Source organism: Rhinolophus ferrumequinum, chromosome 23 (genome assembly GCF_004115265.2).
Source record: "Rhinolophus ferrumequinum isolate MPI-CBG mRhiFer1 chromosome 23, mRhiFer1_v1.p, whole genome shotgun sequence".
Classification (NCBI taxonomy): Eukaryota; Metazoa; Chordata; class Mammalia; order Chiroptera; family Rhinolophidae; genus Rhinolophus; species Rhinolophus ferrumequinum.
Window position 1 is genome coordinate 23,372,040 of NC_046306.1, and position 20,247 is coordinate 23,392,286.

General features: G+C 44.4%; 1 protein-coding gene across 4 annotated transcripts; it reads right to left on the minus strand.

Moving 5' to 3' along the window:
• Positions 1 to 122: 122 nt before the first annotated feature.
• On the minus strand, positions 123 to 15,274 carry TBC1D20 (TBC1 domain family member 20). Of its 4 annotated transcripts, none has more exons than XM_033094413.1 (8): positions 15,028 to 15,274; positions 8,287 to 8,472; positions 6,577 to 6,654; positions 3,450 to 3,636; positions 3,192 to 3,293; positions 2,130 to 2,271; positions 1,119 to 1,306; positions 123 to 863 (listed from the first exon to the last, which is right to left on the minus strand). In XM_033094413.1, the coding sequence occupies exons 1-8, from the start codon at positions 15,095 to 15,097 to the stop codon at positions 608 to 610; spliced, it is 1,209 nt and encodes a 402-aa protein (XP_032950304.1). In that variant the 5' UTR covers positions 15,098 to 15,274; the 3' UTR covers positions 123 to 607. The 4 variants fall into 4 exon arrangements, with proteins under 4 accessions (XP_032950304.1, XP_032950302.1, XP_032950305.1 ...); XM_033094411.1 differs by having other exon boundaries at positions 6,577 to 6,657; positions 15,028 to 15,273; XM_033094414.1 differs by lacking the exon at positions 15,028 to 15,274 and adding an exon at positions 14,585 to 14,813 and having other exon boundaries at positions 6,577 to 6,657.
• Positions 15,275 to 20,247: the final 4,973 nt, after the last annotated feature.

The following is a 20,247-nucleotide window of genomic DNA, read 5'->3' on the forward strand; positions in this document are numbered from 1 at the left end:
TAAAACCTAACACTCCTTCCCATCTGACGGGAAATGCCCCAGCGCTTTCTAGGCTGAAAATTGGTAGGATTTACCCAGTAACCTAATTCACATCTGTCTCCTTGATTTCTGACCAGCTAGTGGGGCTGCTCTTACAGGGGCCAGTCTTATTCCCGGGCCAGCCTTCTTCAGCAGAAGCTCCCTCCTTCCTTGTCCGGCTGAAGCAGACAGAACAGGAGAAGCTGTGAGGCGGGCATTCAGCGGTCCAGCTTACTTACTACTGGGCAGCCCGGAGGGTCCCCAGTAACCAGGCCCAGTGGGTTCCAAAGGCATCGGGGAGCTAAAAAACTTCATTTCCTCCAACACAAGAGGAGGTACGGTGAGCTCATTCAGAAGCCCCCATAAGGGAACAGGAGTTCGCTGCCCAGGCCCCCCAGGGCCCAGTGTCAGGCAGGCGCTGCTACTGGCCTCTGAAGCAAAGGCGAACTGTGGACGGGCAGGGCAGGGTGGCAGGAACAGAAAACCCTTGACAGAAACCCTTTTAATAAAGGACATCCCACCCCTCCCCATCCTTCCACAGAAGGACAAGACCTTAACGTAACGTCAGAGGCAGTGTCTTCTCTGGCGTTCAGGGGAACAGCTGCAGCTGAAACTTAGGAGCCCACTCCAGGGCGCTTTTCACCACAGCCAGAGCGGCCGCCCCAAGTGCCACTGTCAAGCCCATCACTGCCAGTTTCACAAAGCGGTTGGTCCTTGGTTTGGTCAGGACATCTTTTGTTCGCTCCTCAGGCTGCAGAAGTCCCCGAAACCGCTGCCGCAGTACCATGTCAGGCCTCTGCTGAGCCGACGCCAGCTCAAAGTCTTTGAAGGTGGAGGCTGCCGTTCTGTAGAGAAGGAGACAGAAAGAAGGAAATAGTATGAAAGAAACAGAGAAGGAAAGAAGTAGGCTGAGGGCTCAGCCATTCATTGCTCAGGAAACTCTTCTTTATAAAGACCCATGAGGACCAAAGTGGGGATTCCGCTGGCCTAAGCTTCGAGCTCTGGAAACCTCCCCGCAGCCGTCCCCACTGACACAAGCTCCCGCCATTTCTGCTCACTGACAACTCCCCACTCCCACGCAGTGCCTCAGTCTCACTCACTTCACGGATTGCTGTTGGGCAGCTGCCTTCTCAGCAAGTTTGGAGGAGGGAAACTGAACAAACAGGTCGCCAGCTCTACTGATGAGCGTCTCATAGGGCAGGTCCTGCGGGATCTGAGACAACAGGTGGTGAACCGACGCCATGTCGCAGTCGCAATCCTGGACTTCCTGCTCTCGGTACAACACAATCTGTGAAGAGCAAGACTTTGCATTGGAGACCAGAACACACAAGGACTTGGCCATATGCATTTCATTCTCCTTAGGGATGGATTTAAATTGGCACCAGACGGGGCTCACCCCAAATGTCTGGCAAATGGTTGTCTCCATCAAGGGAGCAATAATGTACCTATCTGAGTGCTTGTCCTGCTGGGCTGGCCCTTCCTATTAGAGGCAAACCTCTACTCCATGATACGAGACACTGACCAATGAAATAAAGGAGATTCTTTTAGGAGGGAGAAGAGGAGAGGGATTACTGGAAGATTTCTGGAGGTCCAGCACAGGAAAAAATGGTTCAAAACAGTCAAAAGATTGGTCTTGCGCCCTTTAAAGAGCAATGAAGAGCACCCACGAGTCCCTACCCTCACCCCACCCCCCAATGACTCAGGTCCTTAATAACTGCACCCCTGCCCCCCGCAAACCATCTCAATTTTCTATCATAATACCACATCTCTTCTTTTCTTAAACCCAGAGTTGGCAGTTTGTACTAGGTTAGGAGATGTCAGCAGGAGTACATAATTCACAACGCAGGTGAGCATTTTAAAGGTCAGAAAAATCATGCCATAAACAAATCTGTTTAACTTCGTTTAACCAGCATTTCCCAAACTTATTTTTACACAGAACATATTTTTCCATGACACTGCCATTACTGTAGCACAGAATGGTGTCCAGGCACACCAGTTTGGTAAATGCTGTCTTTCACGTCTTTCCAAAATCACCAGGTTTCCCTTTAAGAAATGATCAAGCTAGAACGTGTGATGGTGAACCTTGCTGTAGGCTTACGGCCTGTACCTACCACAGCTGCAAAGTAAATGGGCATCAGGGGGTGGCAGGCCAGGAAGAAGTCGTATAACCGCACAACGTGCCTGAAGTCAGACAGGACATGGCCAAACCAGGTGATGAGCCAGCTGAGGGCAAAGATGGTCCCCACCTCGGCTCTAGGAGCAAGGAAATCCAGAGGTTAGGTTCCCTGCTGAGTCATCCCTTTCCTTTCTCTGGGCCTTCTTTGTCCTCAGTGCTGTTTGAAGAAAGCATCTGGGAAATATGCTTTCTGGAAAATTCAGCCACCTAGGAATTCAGCATTTCCTCCTCACAAAATACAAAGTCCTTAAAATGTACCTACCATCCTGACATTATCAACTACAATAGGGTCCTGGTTGCGTTATCGTACTGGGTGCTCTCCCAATGGCCAACAAATGTCTACTACAGGAACAAGAAGTATCTGTTTTCAGAACACTATACCAGGATTTTCCATCTGAGAAATTCATACCCTTTAGTGGGGCACAGGCACATATTCAGGCTTGAAAACACACTGTATTAATTTTTCAGTTAACCTGAGATGATTGAAACATCTTAAGACATAGCCATGATTAAAAAAAGAAAAAAGTGACGCATTGGCCAAGGACACATTTCCAACTCAAGAGAAAGGGGAAAAAAAAAAAAGAGATTTACAAAGAAATATTTCTTCTTGGTACGTGGTGAATAAAACCCCCCACAGGTGGGCTTATCTTTCTCGCCTCCGGGTACTACAGGACTGTACTTCTCTGGTGGCAATAACCGCAAAGTCCACCCTGGCATACTTACCGTATCCACCTCTCCCAGCTACATGCAAGCTCCTCCAAGCCCTGGGCTGGGACATCTCTTGTATCCCCAAAGAGCATAGCACCCCAAAAGTGCTCCAAGACTGTGTACAGAACTGAATTATCTGTGTACAGAACTGAAAAGGACACCTTGGAAGAACTTAACACTAATCAATGTAAGATGATGATGAGCTAGACTTGTGAGGAAGAAACAAAGGCTAGAGCAAGTGGAAGGTGTGTGTGTGTGCGTGTACACATAAACGTAGTCACATAAATACCTCTGCATGAAGTCATGGAGTTCTGGATTCACCTGGTCAATGATGGGCATCAGATAGTTTAATATATGCTTGGTGTTGTCCATTGTTGGGTCCATGAAATCCCTAGAGGGAGACGATTCAATGAGCTTGGTAAGACCAAATACTTAGGTCAGGGGTGGGGATGGAATGGGGCTCAAACCGCTGAAAACACTGACTAGAAAATGGGCTGAGGAGTTATCCCGGGGGGCGGGGGGCTCTTATGTGCCTCTGCACTGGTACCTGAGGTGGTGAGTAGACAGCTTTTCTACCAGGGAAGTTGCCAGCCTCTTGCCTACCACCAGCAGAAATGTGACCACGATGTCATGGTAGCCCTGGTAGTAGTGCAGCTGAGGGTTGCGCTCCAAGATGAGGAGGATGATGTCAATCAGGTCCTCCTGGAGCCCCGCTCTCTGCTCCTCCGGCATGCCTGCCACGGGGTGAGAGGGACAGAGACGCACTTGAACACGGAGAGCCACCCAGTAACACGGAGGCTCGCAAGACAGTGGGTAATGGATGTTTAGAAAGTATTTAATAAAAGAAAGTTTGTGTCTTGGTAACACATATCAAGGCCCACATACATACAGGAAATACGTGGCATACAGGAAAGAGCCACAGACCAGCAGCCTTACACTGGGGGCACATACAGCACCCATCTTGACCAAGACACCACAGTTCACATTGCCAGCAGTGTGACTATTTGGCACCATGTATCTTCTGGTGCGATGCACTGAGAAGAACTCAGCATCACTTCTGTGCAATCTCTATCAAGAGTGTATAAACCTAGATCGAATAATGAGGAAATGCTGGACAAATCCAAATTGAGGGAAATTTTATGAAATATCTGGCCTGTCATAAAACACAAAAGAACTATTCCAGATTAAAGGAGGCTAAAGAGAATCGATGCCTGAATGAGAAATGCATGAATTTGCATTTCCTTTTCCTATAAAGGACATTATTGAGATAAATGGTGAAATCTGAATAAAATCTGTAATCAAGGTGGCAGTATTTTTCAACATTTTACTGATTTTGACAAGTGTACTGTGATTAGGTAAGAGCCTCGCTTTTAGGAAATACACCCTGAAATATTTAGAGACAAAGGGGCACCATGTCTGTAATTTATTTTTAAATAGTTCAGAAAAAAGTGTGTGTGTGTGTGTGTGTATGGAGAAGGAGAGAAAGCAAATATAGTAAGATGTTAACACGTAACAAAATCTGGTAAAAGCTATCTGGGGAATTCTTTGTCCTATTTTTGCTACTTTTCTGTAGGTATGAAATTATATAAAAATAAAAAAATGTAATTGCGTGTTCCCTTCTAAACCAAACCAAATTATCACAGGAAATACTGATCTCCTTGATCCAAAGATGCAGCTGGAAGCAGGGGAGCCTGTCTTGGGAGCTCCTTCTGAGTATGCAGCTGACTCTGGCAGTGTTGCTTCTCAGCTCATCTGGCTTTTCGTATAAAGACGCCAAACCTTGGCCTTGTGACCTGCTTTAGAACAATGGCACATAGCACAGATTTCCTACGCCATTAGTTTTCCCAGTTGAAACAGCTAATGGAAGGGCTCAGACTAAACTGAACAAAGGGTTTAAGACAAGAGCAAAGCTCATCTCTTGCCCATATTTACCCTACTGCTTCTCAAAAGGGCATACTCTAAAAGATAAAATAAAAAAGAAAATGAAGTAAACTAAGTACTATGGATAGGTAAAGTCATGGAAGTAGTGAAAGAAAAAATTAAACCATGTTTGAATTTTCCGTATAAGAGTGGTCAGCTAAGCTGAGAACATGAATGCAGAGTATGAAACCACATGGAACCAAAATGTCCTTCGATAGATGAATGGATAAAGAATTTGTGGTATATATACACAATGGAATACTATTTGGCGGTAAGAAAAGATGAAATAGGACCATTTGTGACAACATGGATGGATCTTGAAAGTATAATGCTAAGCGAAATAAGTCAGACAGAAAAAGCAGAGAGCCATATGATTTCACTGATATGTGGTATATAAACCGAAAACAACAAAAGAACAAGACAAACATAAGAGAAACAAAAACTCATAGACACAGACAATAGTTTAGTGGTTACCAGAGGGTACGGGGGGTGGGGGGTGGGAGATGAGGGTAAGGGGGATCAAATATATGGTGATGGAAGGAGAACGGACTCTGGGTGGTGAACACACAATGGGATTTATAGATGATGTAATACAGAATTGTACACCTGAAATCTATGTAATTTTACTAACAATTGTCACCCTAATAAACTAAAAAAAAAAAAAAGAAACCACATGGAAAGTTCAGCGTCTAGAAAGAATACCATAGACTGATGTTTCATAAACGGAAGATAACTAAATGGCTCAGAGGGAAAATGGGTTACCTCGGGAGAAAAATGGGAGGTGTCCGTCCTGTATAGTCTCACCCAAAGCATGATAGGAAAAGGGGACAGGACCATGGGCATATGTTTTCATCAAAACCAAGTTGGATCCAAACAAATATAAAATCATGTTGTTCTCTTGAAACTAATATAATGTTGGATGTCAATTATACCTCAATAAAAATAAATAAAAATTTGAAAAGCAAGATGGCAGGCCACTGGCTACGTGAGAATCCCAAGAACCTCTCCAGGGAGTAAGGATGCAAGCAGAAAAGAAGGACCTTAAAAAGACAAAATCCAAGCAAGAGCATAGGTTCCGAAGAGTGAAGCAATGGGTTTGGAGGTCCTGTTTCCTCTAGCAATTCCCCTCTCTTTATGGACCTAAGGATGGAGTTGCCAAATGAAGAGAAATAGATCACAAATATGAGATTTGTCGCCCAGTTTCCTTGACTGTAAAACTGGAGACAATGGTCATTCTCATTCTTCCTGGAATGGGGAGGCAATTTTAGGACTGACTCTCTAAACATTCATGGAATGGCCTCCTTTCCAGTCCAAAGAACTCAATATATGTATATGCAAGATATCACTATTTATAAATCTAATCAAATGAAGATATTAATAGTTCTTGTTAGTGCCCACTTCTAAACCAAGCTACGTTCTAAAGCCAGACTTATGGCTCTAGCAATCCCTGTGAAGTCTCTTCCTGGCTCTGAAAAGGGGGAAAAAAACCTCTTCTCTCATTTACCACTTCTAGGCCAAGAGAAATTATTTTTGGCTCATGCCTTCACAGTCGGGAGTGTGAGTGTGACCTGGTAAATGAAAGAATGACTCAGCAGATTGGGAGCACACAGGGTCCCCGAGAAAGCAAGGTCCTGCATGTTGGTTCACACTGTGTGCTGGGATGGAAACTCCCCAGGGCTGGCAGGCACCAACACAAGACAGTAAGTGGAACTGGGACAGAAAGCCGGTGTAGCAAGACCAAGAGAGTTTCTCACCAGGAGGGAACCGCCGCAGGGACCGCCTGACATCCAGCAGCACTTGCTGGTAGTCCTTGCTCTGTCGCAGGTCCTTCCCTGCTGGAGGAAAAGGAACGTGTTATTGTAGGACAGTCTGGGAAGCCAGAGCAGGAGTAAAACATTCTGGTATGACAGCAACAGCCTGGAGGACATACTTTGGTTTTTTTCCTGAAAAGGACATAACTCAAGATACAACACTTGGAGAGGAATCTTTAATTTAGTTCCAAACATGCTGTTTGATGCGAGTCCTGATGATCGAGGAGGAGGGAACGCACTGTCCAGGAGGCAACTGAGCGAGGTAGAAAGAGCAGCAGAGGAGTGGTCAGGAGGCCAGAGGCCTAGTGTGGCTGCCAGGGGGGAACTGCTCTGAACTGCAAAGTCCACGTCTGTAAAATGGCAATAATCCTTTCCTTAATGGACCTCTCAGGTTAGTGTAAGGATCAAACAAGATCATGAATGTGGAAACCACAGACCACTGGAAAAACTCTAGCATCTATAAAGTCAAGGAGCACTGAGCTGTTCAGAAAGGACTACTAAGAAACTCATAAGATAACCTCTCTTGACCCAGAAATCCTAAAACTAAGACACTGCAAATAGGAGATAGTACTTGTGTTCAGGTGATAAGCCCACAACAGTGTGAAAGTAAGGAGGCAGCGGCTAGCTGTTATGTCTCACAAGTGTACATTTCCCTCACCCCAACCGAGTGTTGTATAACAAGTCTGCATTTCCTTCACAAACTGACATCAAAAGCTACCAGAGGAGCCTGTGCAATACTTCCCCCATTTTCCACCCCAGACTTTTTCTTATAAAGATTTGGGAAATTTGGAATGTGACAGAAGAACATCATCTCAGGATTCAGAGTGTGACTATGGCAATGCCTTTTCCTTCCAAGAAAAAGCCGACTGCTCTGAGGCAGCCAGTTTCAAAGACGATAACAAGCGGCAACTTAACGCGTACTCGGCTGCACTCTGACACTGTGAACTTTTATTGGCAGAGGCTGGTTTAATCATCTCCGATACCTGGCACACAACAGGAGCACAGTGAATATCTGCCAAATGAGTGAAAGAATCCCCAGCACCTGGATTTTGGCCATGCGTACCAGGAGGGCAATAAATGTTTGTTGAGTGAATGAGTGACGAAGTAGGCTCCCTGTTCTGCACTGTATTCCAAGGAACTCCTTTTACTACAAGGACCTTGCAAGTTACTTAACAGCTTTTCACACAATTACAGAATTTTAGAATTCAAAAGGATCTCAGTATGTCCAATAAAAAGGTGTTTTGTGGTTTTTTTAAAGGACCATAAAGGTATCATCTCTCTCCATAGCCAATGTTTCTCAGAATGTAATCCATCTGCATCAGAAGTAGGTTGGGGTGCTTATTAAAATACAGATGCGCACAACCCACCTCTAAGATGTTCAAGACTGCAATATGCAGATTTAATAAACTCCCCTACCTAGCCAATAAAAGCTATCTACATACCTACCTAATAATAAAAGCTCATTCCATTTTTGAATAAAATTCTACTTATAGTTTGGCCTGCTTTTGAGACGGGGCCCGAGCATATCCTAAAATGCTTTAGATTTACTCATCTACTCTTGGTTTGACATGAGCATAAAAATCAAGGACCCTGGAATTCTCGTTTTCTTGCCTCCTGGACAAGCTCCCCTCACTAGACCAGCCCCCTCCTTACCTGCCGTTGGAGGTGGGTCACTGGCATCGACATCCAGGAGCTTGGGCCACACTTTCTGCCGGATCTCATCGGTCAGGAGCCCTCCTTCGCTGATCGCCATGCGTCTAAGGGCAGCCACATCCGTGGGATCGCTGTTCAGAGCCTGGTGTATCTCTGCCACTTTCTTTTTCCTTTTGGCATTAAAGTCTGGAAAAGAAAAAAGGAGGCGGGGAGGCATTAGGCACATACTCAGCACGTGTACATTTTCTGTTCAGGGCTCAATCTCCTTGTATGGTCTGAGGTACAGGTTGGTATATTTAAAGCCAACCTACAGATGTTTAATTAGCACGTAATGTGCAAAACATTAGAGAGATATACCATGTAAGTGACAAGTAAGGAATTAGTTATAATAAATGCTCAGTAAATTCAGGCATATCTAACAGTTACTGTTAATGTTTTCCTAATAGAATGCCTGTTCTTTGTTAATACTAACCTTCAGAGCATATATATCTCTTAATATAATAATTGTTTCCTGTTGTTTACAGAAGAAAAATGTATATGTAGGCCACCAAAATTCAATACTACACTTTTAAACAAAACCACAACAGTCTCCAGTTATATGAATCACATAGAAATATTGATCAGAATCACACAGAAATATTTTCAAAATCAGAATATCAAAGGGTACACTCAGGTCTCCAGTGTGACTGGCGGTAAGAGGCATAATACTGCACACAAAGCAACTGCTTAACAACCATATTAATTACTATGACCAGGAAGTAAGATTTTAAGCATCTTACATCCTTATGTGATAGTTCGTTATTTATACATTGGCATTTTACTGTGTTTAAATTACTTTTTAGGAAATTGGTTGAGAGTTTGTGGTTGATGTTTATCACATTATAATTTAACTATTTAAAATAATGAAGTGATGGGTTCTCAGAGTTTTCATACACAATGTCTAATTTTAGGAACGGCAAACACAAGGAAAGTTAAACAAGACACCACAAAAGAGATGTCACAAAGCAGTGCACTATAATTGCCCAAAAAAGGCACGTGCAGACACCAAGGGCTCAGAGAGCACTGTGGGTCAGGCTCAGCTGAGAGGGCATTACTGAACGTAGCTTAAATAGGAAAAGGAGGGTTTCAAGAGGCTGGGAGTAGAGGTGGAGAGCAGAAGAAAGGCTCGAGACAGGACACACAAGACCCTTTCACTGCACTGTGAACAGACTCATTAAAAACCATTTATGTAGCACATACCAGGTATAAGGCACTAGAGTTATGTGAAGTGGAAGATTAGACGGTAGGTTAGGCTTTGGAAGGGACTAACATCGGAAGGTAGATTAGGTTTTAGAAAGGACATAAGCAGCTTTCCTCAGTAATGTTCTATTCTGAGACAATAGTCTACAAACTGTTTCCATGACAAAGCTGCACATTATTAACACAAATGAAAGCTGGTACTAATGGTCCTGGTTACCCACCTATGAGAGCTGCGACATGTACACCGACCGGGCTGGCGTCATATGCAATTGGAGGTGCAGTCAGGAAAAGAACACGGGTGACTTTTCACCTCGGTAAACCTGTTCTCCTGGCTAGACTGTTATTTTCCCTGGTAGCCGAGTAGGGTGACCGTCTATCTCTTTCAGTTCGTCTGAGAGTCCTGATTCCTACCTATAATCCTGGTATAACTATTCATAGTAAACCCTTCCTGCTATTTGCACTCTCAAAAATGTCCCAGTTTGTATGCTGAATTAAATGGTTACTCTATCTAGAAATCATGAAAAATCAAATCCCAATTCCCTTTGTTAGCACAGCACCGAACTAGTCAAATGCTTGGTTTACAAGGTGCTTTAAGCTCTTGGCTTGAGTGTGTCCATCCATCCCTCCATTCATCTGTCCATCCATCCTTCCACTTGTTCATTAGTCTATCCATTCATTTATCAGTCCATCATTTAATGAACGTCTACTTGTAGCAAGCACTGTACTGGGCTTAAAAAGATGAATGTGACTCCCTCCCAGCCCTGAGGGACACAAACAATTATTACACATGATATAACAGAATCATGAAGAATTATGAAAATCCAGGGGAAGGAATGACTACTTCTTAGGCAATCAGGAAAGGCTTCGCCAAGAATATGTTCTGGTACGTTCTCAAAGAAAACTTTGCACACGGAAGAGTAGTTGAAGGGAGAGTATTCCAGGCAGAGAAAAGAGCGTGTGTAAAGACTTTGTCACATGAAAGAAATGTCATGTCCAGAAAACACAGCAAAAATTCTGTGAGGCTGAAGTGTTAGGTACAGGGAGAAAACAGAGGCTGGAAACACTGCAGTAAATGTGGCTTATGGAAGAGTCGGGGCTTTGTCCTGCACTCACGGGAAGACAGGGAGGGATTTCACTTTGGGTGGAAGGGCCATCCTTTGTAAGAGAAGACTGTCTGCTTCCAAAGAGGGATGACAGACACAGGAAACAGAGAAGACTTTTTATATAACACAGACGAGACAAAATATAACAAGGAATTGAATTAATTTCCAACAAAGAAAAAAAGTCCCAGATAGCCTACATTATTATTATTTTTTTACTTACAAGAGCTTCCTTGTACCTTTCTAACTATCACAAATTAAGAACACTTACATGGTAATATGAATATGGTAAGTTGACACGTAGAAATCTTGTTAACCTACTTGCTATGAGTGTAGAAAAATTTTCTCAGTTTGTTTAGACATATATCCCCTTGCCCCTCTTTCCAAGTAACTGTTCAGCAATCTGGGGGAAGGGAAAACTGTTGCTTCTGTCTTGAGGAAAATAACGCTGTTTGCAATCAGTTGGATTTCTGTTAGGTTTTGACAAATAATCTGCCAGAATTTTTACTAATTCTGAACCCAAACCACAGCTCCAATACCTAGTCCTCTTAGCACTCTGTTCTGATTCTATTTTTAATCCTGCATTTCAAAATTTATTATGATCTTCTGGATTTCGGTGCTCTGTAGGAACTCAATAAACATGGGCAGAACAGAAAAAATAATTTAGGTTAGCTACTGTTCCTCTGGAAAAACTGGCCCGGAGTAAATGACTATTTCTCCATACTATTGTTAAGGATATGCCCACTGCACACCTCTAAATACAGTCACACACCGCTTAACTAGGATATGTTCTGAGAAATGTGTCGTCAGGCGTTTTGTCATTGTGCCAGCATGACAGAGTATCATACACTTACACAAACCTACGTGGCATATCCTACTACACACCTAGGCTATGTGGTGTGTTACCTTTGTACATGTGGCCCATCGACTGAAACATCACTATGTGTGGCACATGATTGTAGCTTTGTAGGCTCTGCCCTTTTTCTAAAGCTACTGGTACTTCCCAGAGTAGGATGCTGCTCAAATGTGCATTTTAGCTGCAGTCTGTTCAGGCTCCAGTATCACGTTCTTCAATTCTAGTGATTATGTATTAATGGCAGATGAGGAAGGTCCTCCTAAGTGTGCCATCCCCTCCCCCACAAATATTTATGACACCTAATACATGGGCTCTCATTGTGACCTAAAAAGGGAGGAGAAAACAGAAAACTCAAGTGAGCTAGGGATGTGTAAATTACAGAGTGATAAGGTCAACTTCTAAACTACACACTGAGGGACAGAAGGTTAGCAGTCTCAACTCAACAACCGATTTACACATATCCCCTCCCTCTCAGAAAGAGAAAAATCATAGAGCTGTTCTTGGGATGCTCAGGAAAAGATTAAAATTAATGCCTAATAGCTATTTTAAGAAATATTTTATACATGGATTTTGGGGTGGGACACACATTTCTGGACTTGAGAATGCTAATTTGGGCTTGGGATAAAAGCCCACATTTCGGGGCCGCCCAGTGGCTCAGGCGGTTGGAGCTCCATGCTCCTAACTCCGAAGGCTGCCGGTTGGATTCCCACATGGGCCAGTGGGCTCTCAACCACGGCTCCGCCCCCTGCAACTAAGATTGAACACGGCACCTTGAGCTGAGCTGCAGCTGAGCTCCCGGATGGCTCAGTTGGTTGGAGCGCGTCCTCTCAACCACAAGGTTGCGGGTTCGACTCCCACCAAGGGATGGTGGGCTGCACCCCCTGCAACTAACAACCGCAACTGGACCTGGAGCTGAGCTGCGCCCTCCACAACTAAGACTGAAAGGACAACAACTTGAAGCTGAACGTCACCCTCCACAACTAAGATTGAAAGGACAACAACTTGATTTGGAAAAAAGTCCTGGAAGTACACACTGTTCCCCAATAAAGTCCTGTTCCCCTTCCCCAATAAAATCTTAAGAAAAAAAAAAAAAAGCCCACATTTCATCGGGAGGTAGCATATATGTGATAATACAAATCCCTGAATCCTTTCTTCTCCAATTTCTTTTTGCCCGACTTATATGAGAGGTTTTACATATTCCAAAGTTGATATCTTCCAAATTCCTTTACAGTAAAAGGTCTGGGCTATCATAACTGTGACAGAATGAAATGACTATCCTACAGTTGGCTGCAAAATACAAGACACTGCTGTAAGTAAATCCCTGATGCCTGAAAAAGCAATTCATTCAACAAAGGAAAAAGAAATGATATAGATACTGCTTGGCTAGCTCACCATTAAAATGATCATTTTAATAAGAGGCACTGAAGCAATTCTTGAACGGCTCAGATAATGATGGTTCAGCCCATTATTGTCGCAAACCTTCCCCAATTCTGGCTACAGAAGCAAGGTAAAGATTTCTGCCTCCTCAGAACAACAGGTATCTCTGAAAGCACCTGCTTGGGGAACTAAACATATAGGGAAAGAACAATGACTAAAGATCAACACTAGCTATGCTTCCTCTAAAAGTTTTTCCTTACGTATTTTTCCAAAATACATATTAGTGACTTACATCAGCTAAGAAGATCCATATACTTAATAATGGAATCTTATGTGAGAATACAAAATTCCATACCAATTATTTGGTTTAATCTTGCCTATCAAGAAAGCTTTGCAGTCAATAGACATTAAACTCAAACTAAGCAATGCTAGTCTTAATCAAAACAATGGAAGAACTAGTCAGAGAGGGAGAGAACGTGCGAGAGAGATCTCCTATCCCACCCCTATGAACTCCTGAAGTTGACATTGGAAATTAACTTAAAATTTTATGCTTGAACTTCATATCTGTACTGGAAAGACAATGGGAGAGGGAAACCTTACCTTTTTCTAAGGCTCCTATTAAAAACAAAATAAAACAAAGTAGCCTCTGTTTTTGAAGGTTCTATTTAGTTTCAACAAACAGTACTGGAACTAGCAGATTCATTAACTACTGGAAACATAAAGACAAGTATGTGCTAAGACAGCTTTACCCCCAAAACGGAGAAAAATATTCTACAGAGTAAATCAATCTGATCATAAACTCTACAAAGGAGAGCTTCTAGTATTAATAACTTGCGAATATGATTAAAAACAAACAGGAAAAAACAAAACAACAACAAAAACCGTTTTCTAAATCCATTCAGAGAAGCAAAGTCAAGGAAACTAGGTGGGGGGTGAAGTCTCTTAACTTAGGCACAGTTGCACTTACAACAGGTCAAAGGACCCATACCACCTGGGACACTATTATGCCACCAGGACAGATGTCATACAAACACCAGCAAAGGGTTACAAGGCCAAAGGGCCCAGAGAAGTAATATGAGTGAGCTCCACTTCCATCCAGGACTAGAATAGGAGAAAAAGAGGATAAAAGAAAATGAGACCAGAGAAACAAGATGTGAATGGATGCTGCATCGAAACTTATGGGTTGAATATGTTGCTGGTTCTATTCTGGGCACCACCCATTAGAGGAGGGAAAGGTGGGAAAGCTCCGTTAGTCTTCTCCAGAGGAAAAACAGATTGTTTTACTTGGTACGGAGTAAACAATAACTTGAACTGTCATGTCTTAATTATATGTAAAATATAGTTGAAAATACAGTGCACAGCAAAACCATGATTTCACACAAATTATTGCTTAGATGAAACGGTATTAAAAAATAGAAAATCGCTTTTTACACAATCAAATAACATTACAATAGGTGGGACAGGCATGATACAGAAAGTAGATGAGTGGCTGCCAGGAGCGGTGGAGACTGGGGAATGGGAGGTAACAGCCTTTTTTTTCTTCCCCCCCGAATTATCACTGTGGACCTAGACAGCGGTGATGGTTGGACGACCGTGTGAAAGTCCTAAGAACCACTGAGCCGTACACTTGAAAGGGGTGTATGTTATGGTAATTAAAAGAAATAGGTGGGCATGCACACCGCGTAAATGAAGCCGGCGACAGATGAATGAAGTTTGGGAAACCTGCCTTACAACTAGGGAGGCGCCACCAGGAGTCTGCGGACGTGGCCGGACAGTTTCAGGCCCCGGCTGAGGCTTGGCCTGAGTTCTCGGAGGGACCCGATGCTCCGTTTCAGGCGAGACGAGGCCGAAAGCAGAGTCCCCCCACCCTGTCCGTTTCACTGGGGACGCGGTTCTGCCCCCCGGTTTCTTCCGGTCTCATCACCCGCTGACCCCCCGATTCCAGGCTCTCCTCTCCTCCAGCCTTTTCCTCTCCCGCCGTCCCGACCCCGCCCGCGGCCCGGGGCGCACCCTGCGCAGTCGCCGCCGGGCCCCCTCAGCCGGCGGCCCCTCAGGCGCCGCCTGCGCACGGGCCCTCTCCTCCGACAGCTGTCCCCTGCCCCTCGGCCGCCTTTGCCCCTCAGGCCGTCCTCGCAAGCCACTCCTCCGCGCCCCGGCCGGCTTCCGTACCTGCCTTCTCCGTGTTGCCGTCCCAGCGGCTGGAAGTGAGGCCGTCGCCCTGCGCCCTCCGGGAGGCCATGTCCCGGGGGCCCGGACTCGGGCCCGAGCTCCGGCTGGTGGCGGAGCCTCCAGAAGACGCGGCTGTGGCCGCGGGACCCACCGCCCGCTCCGCGGGGCAGGCTCCGCTCGGTCGCCCGCGGTGCGCAGGCGCGTAGGCATCCCCGCGCGGGCCCCAGCCCGGTGCCGACACGTGACCGTTCGCTACGCTGGGGCGGGCGGCGGTCTCCGGAGCACGCGTGCAGGCGCGGTAAGCTGAGGAAGGGCGCAGGGAGCGCGCCAGGAGACTTCCATCTGAGCTGTGGAGCGTGGCGCTCTTGAACAAGTGTGTTCAGGACCAGATGTTGTCATTGCTTTTGCTTTTATTTGTATAATGATACTGATGATAATAAAAGTGCTGAACTCAGTTATTGGGAAAGTGCGTAGAATACTACCAAGCAGATAGTAACTACGCCATAATTATGAGCTATTATTTTTGCTTGCCAGGGATTATACCTCCCGTCTCTCCTTCCCACACGTACTCCTGTCTACTTCGGGGTTTTATCAGAACCTCCGTACACGGCTCCGCAGGCTGTGCACTGCCCCACGCCGGGAGGCGCCCTTCATATAGATGATTACGAGAGCAGTGATCCCCTTTGAGTTGTACAAAACTGGCCACGCCTCCAAAATGAGAATCTGGCTGAGGTCTTTGACCATCTTCTCGTCTCCAGCGACAGCCCTTTCTCTCCAATTGGCCACCCATTCCCTCGGTCACACACACCCCTATTGTCATTGCCAGAAACTACCCCACTTTACAAATCTCCAATGCATCACCTCCCCCCACTCAAAGTTCCCATGATAATGGTTGCTGGATGACCCCTACCATAACAGTTCTTTATTCTCCGAAATCTGCAATGCACACAACCCATTACTACTGGCTCCCCTTGGTTTCATGCCCATCCTGTTCAATCCAGGTTCCATGGTCTAGCATTATATTGTAACTTTTTTTTTTTTTAAAAGGTCCTCTGGGTATCTTTCATGAGCAAAAAAGATCACTCTGAAGATAATTTGATTTTTAAAACTAATATTCAATTTATTAAAATTAGAAATCCCAAAGTTATTTCTTAATTCCAACTGACAAATTTTACAACTCCATTCATAAATCTAGTAAATTATAACAGTCACTTATTAATGGGACTTTGGTCCCATTAATAAAATTGGTTAATTAAATTCCTTTGAAGATTCAAAGGAACTGAAGATTTGAAACTGCATTTATAAATTTAATAATTCACTTTCCTTCTTTAAATACCACAATTTTCTAACAAAGCCTTGAGTCCTTATGTAATTCCTGTAAATGAAATAAACTTATAAATATGTTGTCATGAACTTTTAAACATCAGTACAAATTTAATAAGCCTTCAACTTAAAATCACAAGTCTAAATCTATTATTCAAATATACATTTGTAATTAGTACTGCAGGAATCTGTTAGAATTCTCAAAATTATCTTAAATATATAAGAAATTTAAACGATCACATTTATATACAAGGTGTGATCAAATATGGTGAATGTTTAAATAAAAAAATTTATTACAGTAAAAGACACATTGCCATTAATCTCCCTCAATATACTCCACCTCTCTTCGAACACACTTATCCCATCGTTCTTGCCACTTTCTGAAGCAGTTCTGGAAGTCCTCTTTCATGTCTTTAGTTGCGCTGTTGTGGCTGCCTCGATGTCCTGAATCAATTTGACTTTGGGAAACAGCCAGAAGTCGCTTGGTGCCAGATCCAGTGAGTGAGGTGGATGAGGACACACCTTAATGTTTTTGACAGAAATTGCCATATACCAGAAGCGATGTGTGACACGGAGCATTGTCATGATGGAGGATGATTTATGGCACACTTTAAAACACACCTTCTCTCAACCGGACCTCACACCTGACTGACTGCACTGAACAAGTTGAAACTTGTCACACACCATTACTAGGGTTCGATGTGCTGCTTCCCATATTGAAGATCCTGCCTTTCCTTTGGATGGCACTCAGCAGCAGCATTCACTGTATTTTGTGACCACAACGGAAAGGCTCCGTGTCACACATTGCTCCTGGTACGGCAATTTCTGTCAAACAAAAACATTATGGTGTGTCCTCATCCACCTTATTCACTGGATCTGGCACCGGGCGACTTCTGGTTCTTCCTCAAAGTCAAAATGACCATGAAAGGTAAACATTTTGAATCAATTCATAATATCAAGGCGGACACGACAGCACAACTAAAGAAACCCATGAAAGAGGACTTCCAGAACTGCTTCAAAGTGGCAAGAATGATGGGATAAGTGTGTTTGAAGTGAGGGGAAGCATTTTGAGGGGGATTAATAGCAATGTCTTTTTTACTATAATTTTTTAATTTAAACATTCACCATATTTTTATGGTCACACCTCATAGATCGCTTAATGCAAAAGTATTAGCACTGGGAGTTTGAAACATTTCTAGTCCTTATTCTAAATCGTAGTTGAGGTTAAAGGATGCTGATTGCCCTGAAGAAAGAACTGTCATCCCAATATGGGAGTAATATGCTCCAGCAATCTGGGGTATTTATTTCCTTCTGTTACTGTGCTGGCTGGTGTGCCAGCTAGATTCTTGCCTGTGGTAGTGATGGGACAGTGATCTGCTCGGCTCCCCACCATCACAACTCTAGGACTAAACAGTGAGTGGTCATTGTGAGGCTTGGGCCAGCTCTCATCCTCCATAAAACAAGGAAGTGGCTGGCTCTCAAGGAAAAGAGAGACTCAAGCTACTGCCAAGTGCTCAGGAAGATGAACAATGTGTCCAAAGGAGATAACCAGTCCCTGTCCCAGGCTGATTCCCCATTTTCTGGGCAGCACATTGCCTAACTGCAGTTCATCACCGTGGAGCTCTAAATGTCAGCGCGATCAGGAATGCCAGTCGTTTTGCCTCATAATTCTTCATGGCCACTCTATTTAAAAAGAGCTCTAGGTGGCAGATGAAAATTTTAAGGAAGTCTTCCTGGGTCAATAGAAATAAGCCTATGATCTGAGCATTGTGATGGTGACGTTCATTGCCCTGTGGCCTGGGCTTGGAGCCTGTAGGTGAGTCAGAGCCTGCTGGACTGGTCTGCCATGGGGCCCAGAACACCAGGAAGCATAAATATCTTGTAAAACCCCCAACCACAAACACGGAGATTACTGAATCCATTTGTTTGATCAACAAATATTCATGGTCCTTACACAGACCAGGCCTGTGCTGAGACACGACATAATGCTTTATTTATTCTCTACTCTCCAGGACAGCTCACGTTGGTAGGGGAGATGGCCTCTTCAACTTACAAAAGGTGATGAGTACTAGGAAAGGGGGAAGAAGCTTAGAGGTTTGTAGAAGTCCAAAGAGGAGCACCAACCACATGTAGGGGCAGGAGAGGATGATGAAGGAAAATTTCCTGGGGTAGTGACTTCTAAGCTTACATAGAAGGAGGGTAGCAGTCAGTCAGTTGATGTCGGGAAGAGCATTCTTGGCTGAGGAAATAACACAGGCACTGTTGTGAAGCTAAACAAAAGCAAATCAGTCTAGAAACTGGAAATGCTTTAGTGTTCTTACAGCAGTCCAAAAGAGAAAGTGGACTTTGACACTAGTGAGGGCAGAGAAGTGTGCTGGGGCAGGTCAGGCAAGACCCCATACTCGAGTCTGGACTGGAATTCAAGTCCAATACAGCAAAGGTTTATGAAGCACAAAACCCGTGCCAGGCTGTGAGCTGGGACGTAGTGACAAATGTTGAATTAAGATTCTAATAGAGGAGACAAGTAAGGCCAAGTGAATAGAGGTGAGTCGGCACAACCTGTAAGTCTGGGAAAACATGGAAAATCCCAGAAACGGGGGCATGTGAGGTCTGTGGTAGGCGGAATTCTAAGACGGTCCTCAATCTTTCCACTCCATGGTGCACATGCCTGCATAATCCCTTCTCCTTGAATGTTGGCAGCACTTGTGAGTATGATGGGATTTCACTCTTGTGATTAGGTGATGTTGTAAGACAAGAGATGAAAGGATTCTGTAGATGTAATGAAGGTCCCTAACCTTCTGACTTTGAAGCAGTCAAAAGGGAGACTGGCCTGGGTAGACCTAATCAGGTGAGTCCTTCAAAAGAAGGTGCAGGCCTTCACTGAAGAAATTCAAAGCAGCAGAGACCTTCTCCTGGTGGCCTCCAAGAAGTGAACTTCCATGTTGTGGAGGCCACATGGCAGGGAGAGGTGGGCAGCCTGTAGGAGAGGAGGGCCTCAACCCTACACCAAAAGGAACTGAAGTGGGCCAACAGTAAGCTTAGAAGAGGACACGGAACTTCACAGTTGAGATCACAGCCTTGGCTGCCAACTTGATTTGAGCCTGGTGAGACCTTGAGCAAAGGACCTGGCTAACCCATACTTGGGATACCTGAACCGCAGAAACTGAGACAATCAAATGTGTGGTATTTTGTTACACAGCAAGTGACTGGAAATCTCACCCCAAAGAAGCTGAAAGATTTATTGGCTCACATAACTGAAAAGCTCTTGCCCGTCTTCATCCCCTCTCAGCTGCCCACCTCTTCACGTTGACTGAATTCTCCCACAGGCCTTGGAGTGGTAACATGACCCTGACAGCTCCAGGTCTCTCCATACTTTCTGTATCTGACCCTGTGAAATACAGCTGAATAATCTTTGCCCCCAGCATTTCCAAGAAAAGTCTTTACATGTCTCACAGCTAACTCTGTCACCTGCCTAAGCCTGAAACAGAGGCCACCATGTGCTGACTGGTTAGGCCTGAGTCTTATGCTCCACCATTGAGCCAGGGGTGGAATTCTGTCCAAAACCCTGGAACTGAGTGAGAAAGAGGTGGAAGAGATTGATTGCTCTCAAATTTACAACACGCCATCTTTAATTAACCAGTTTGCCTTCAAACAATACGCTGCTGCATACATAGTTAAGTCTAAAGACCTTACAAAAGATTCCCATTTCCTTCCTTCTGTTCTTCATGCTGTCATACACTTTATTCTTAAATTCCTTCTCTTCCCCCTTCTCTCACTGCTTGCCTCACCCAACACTTGCAGACAACGATGTGACTGCATTTTGTCGCTAGTTTGTACTTTCTAGAACTTTATATGGATGGAATAATACAGTACGTAGTCTTTTTAGAATAGCTTTCA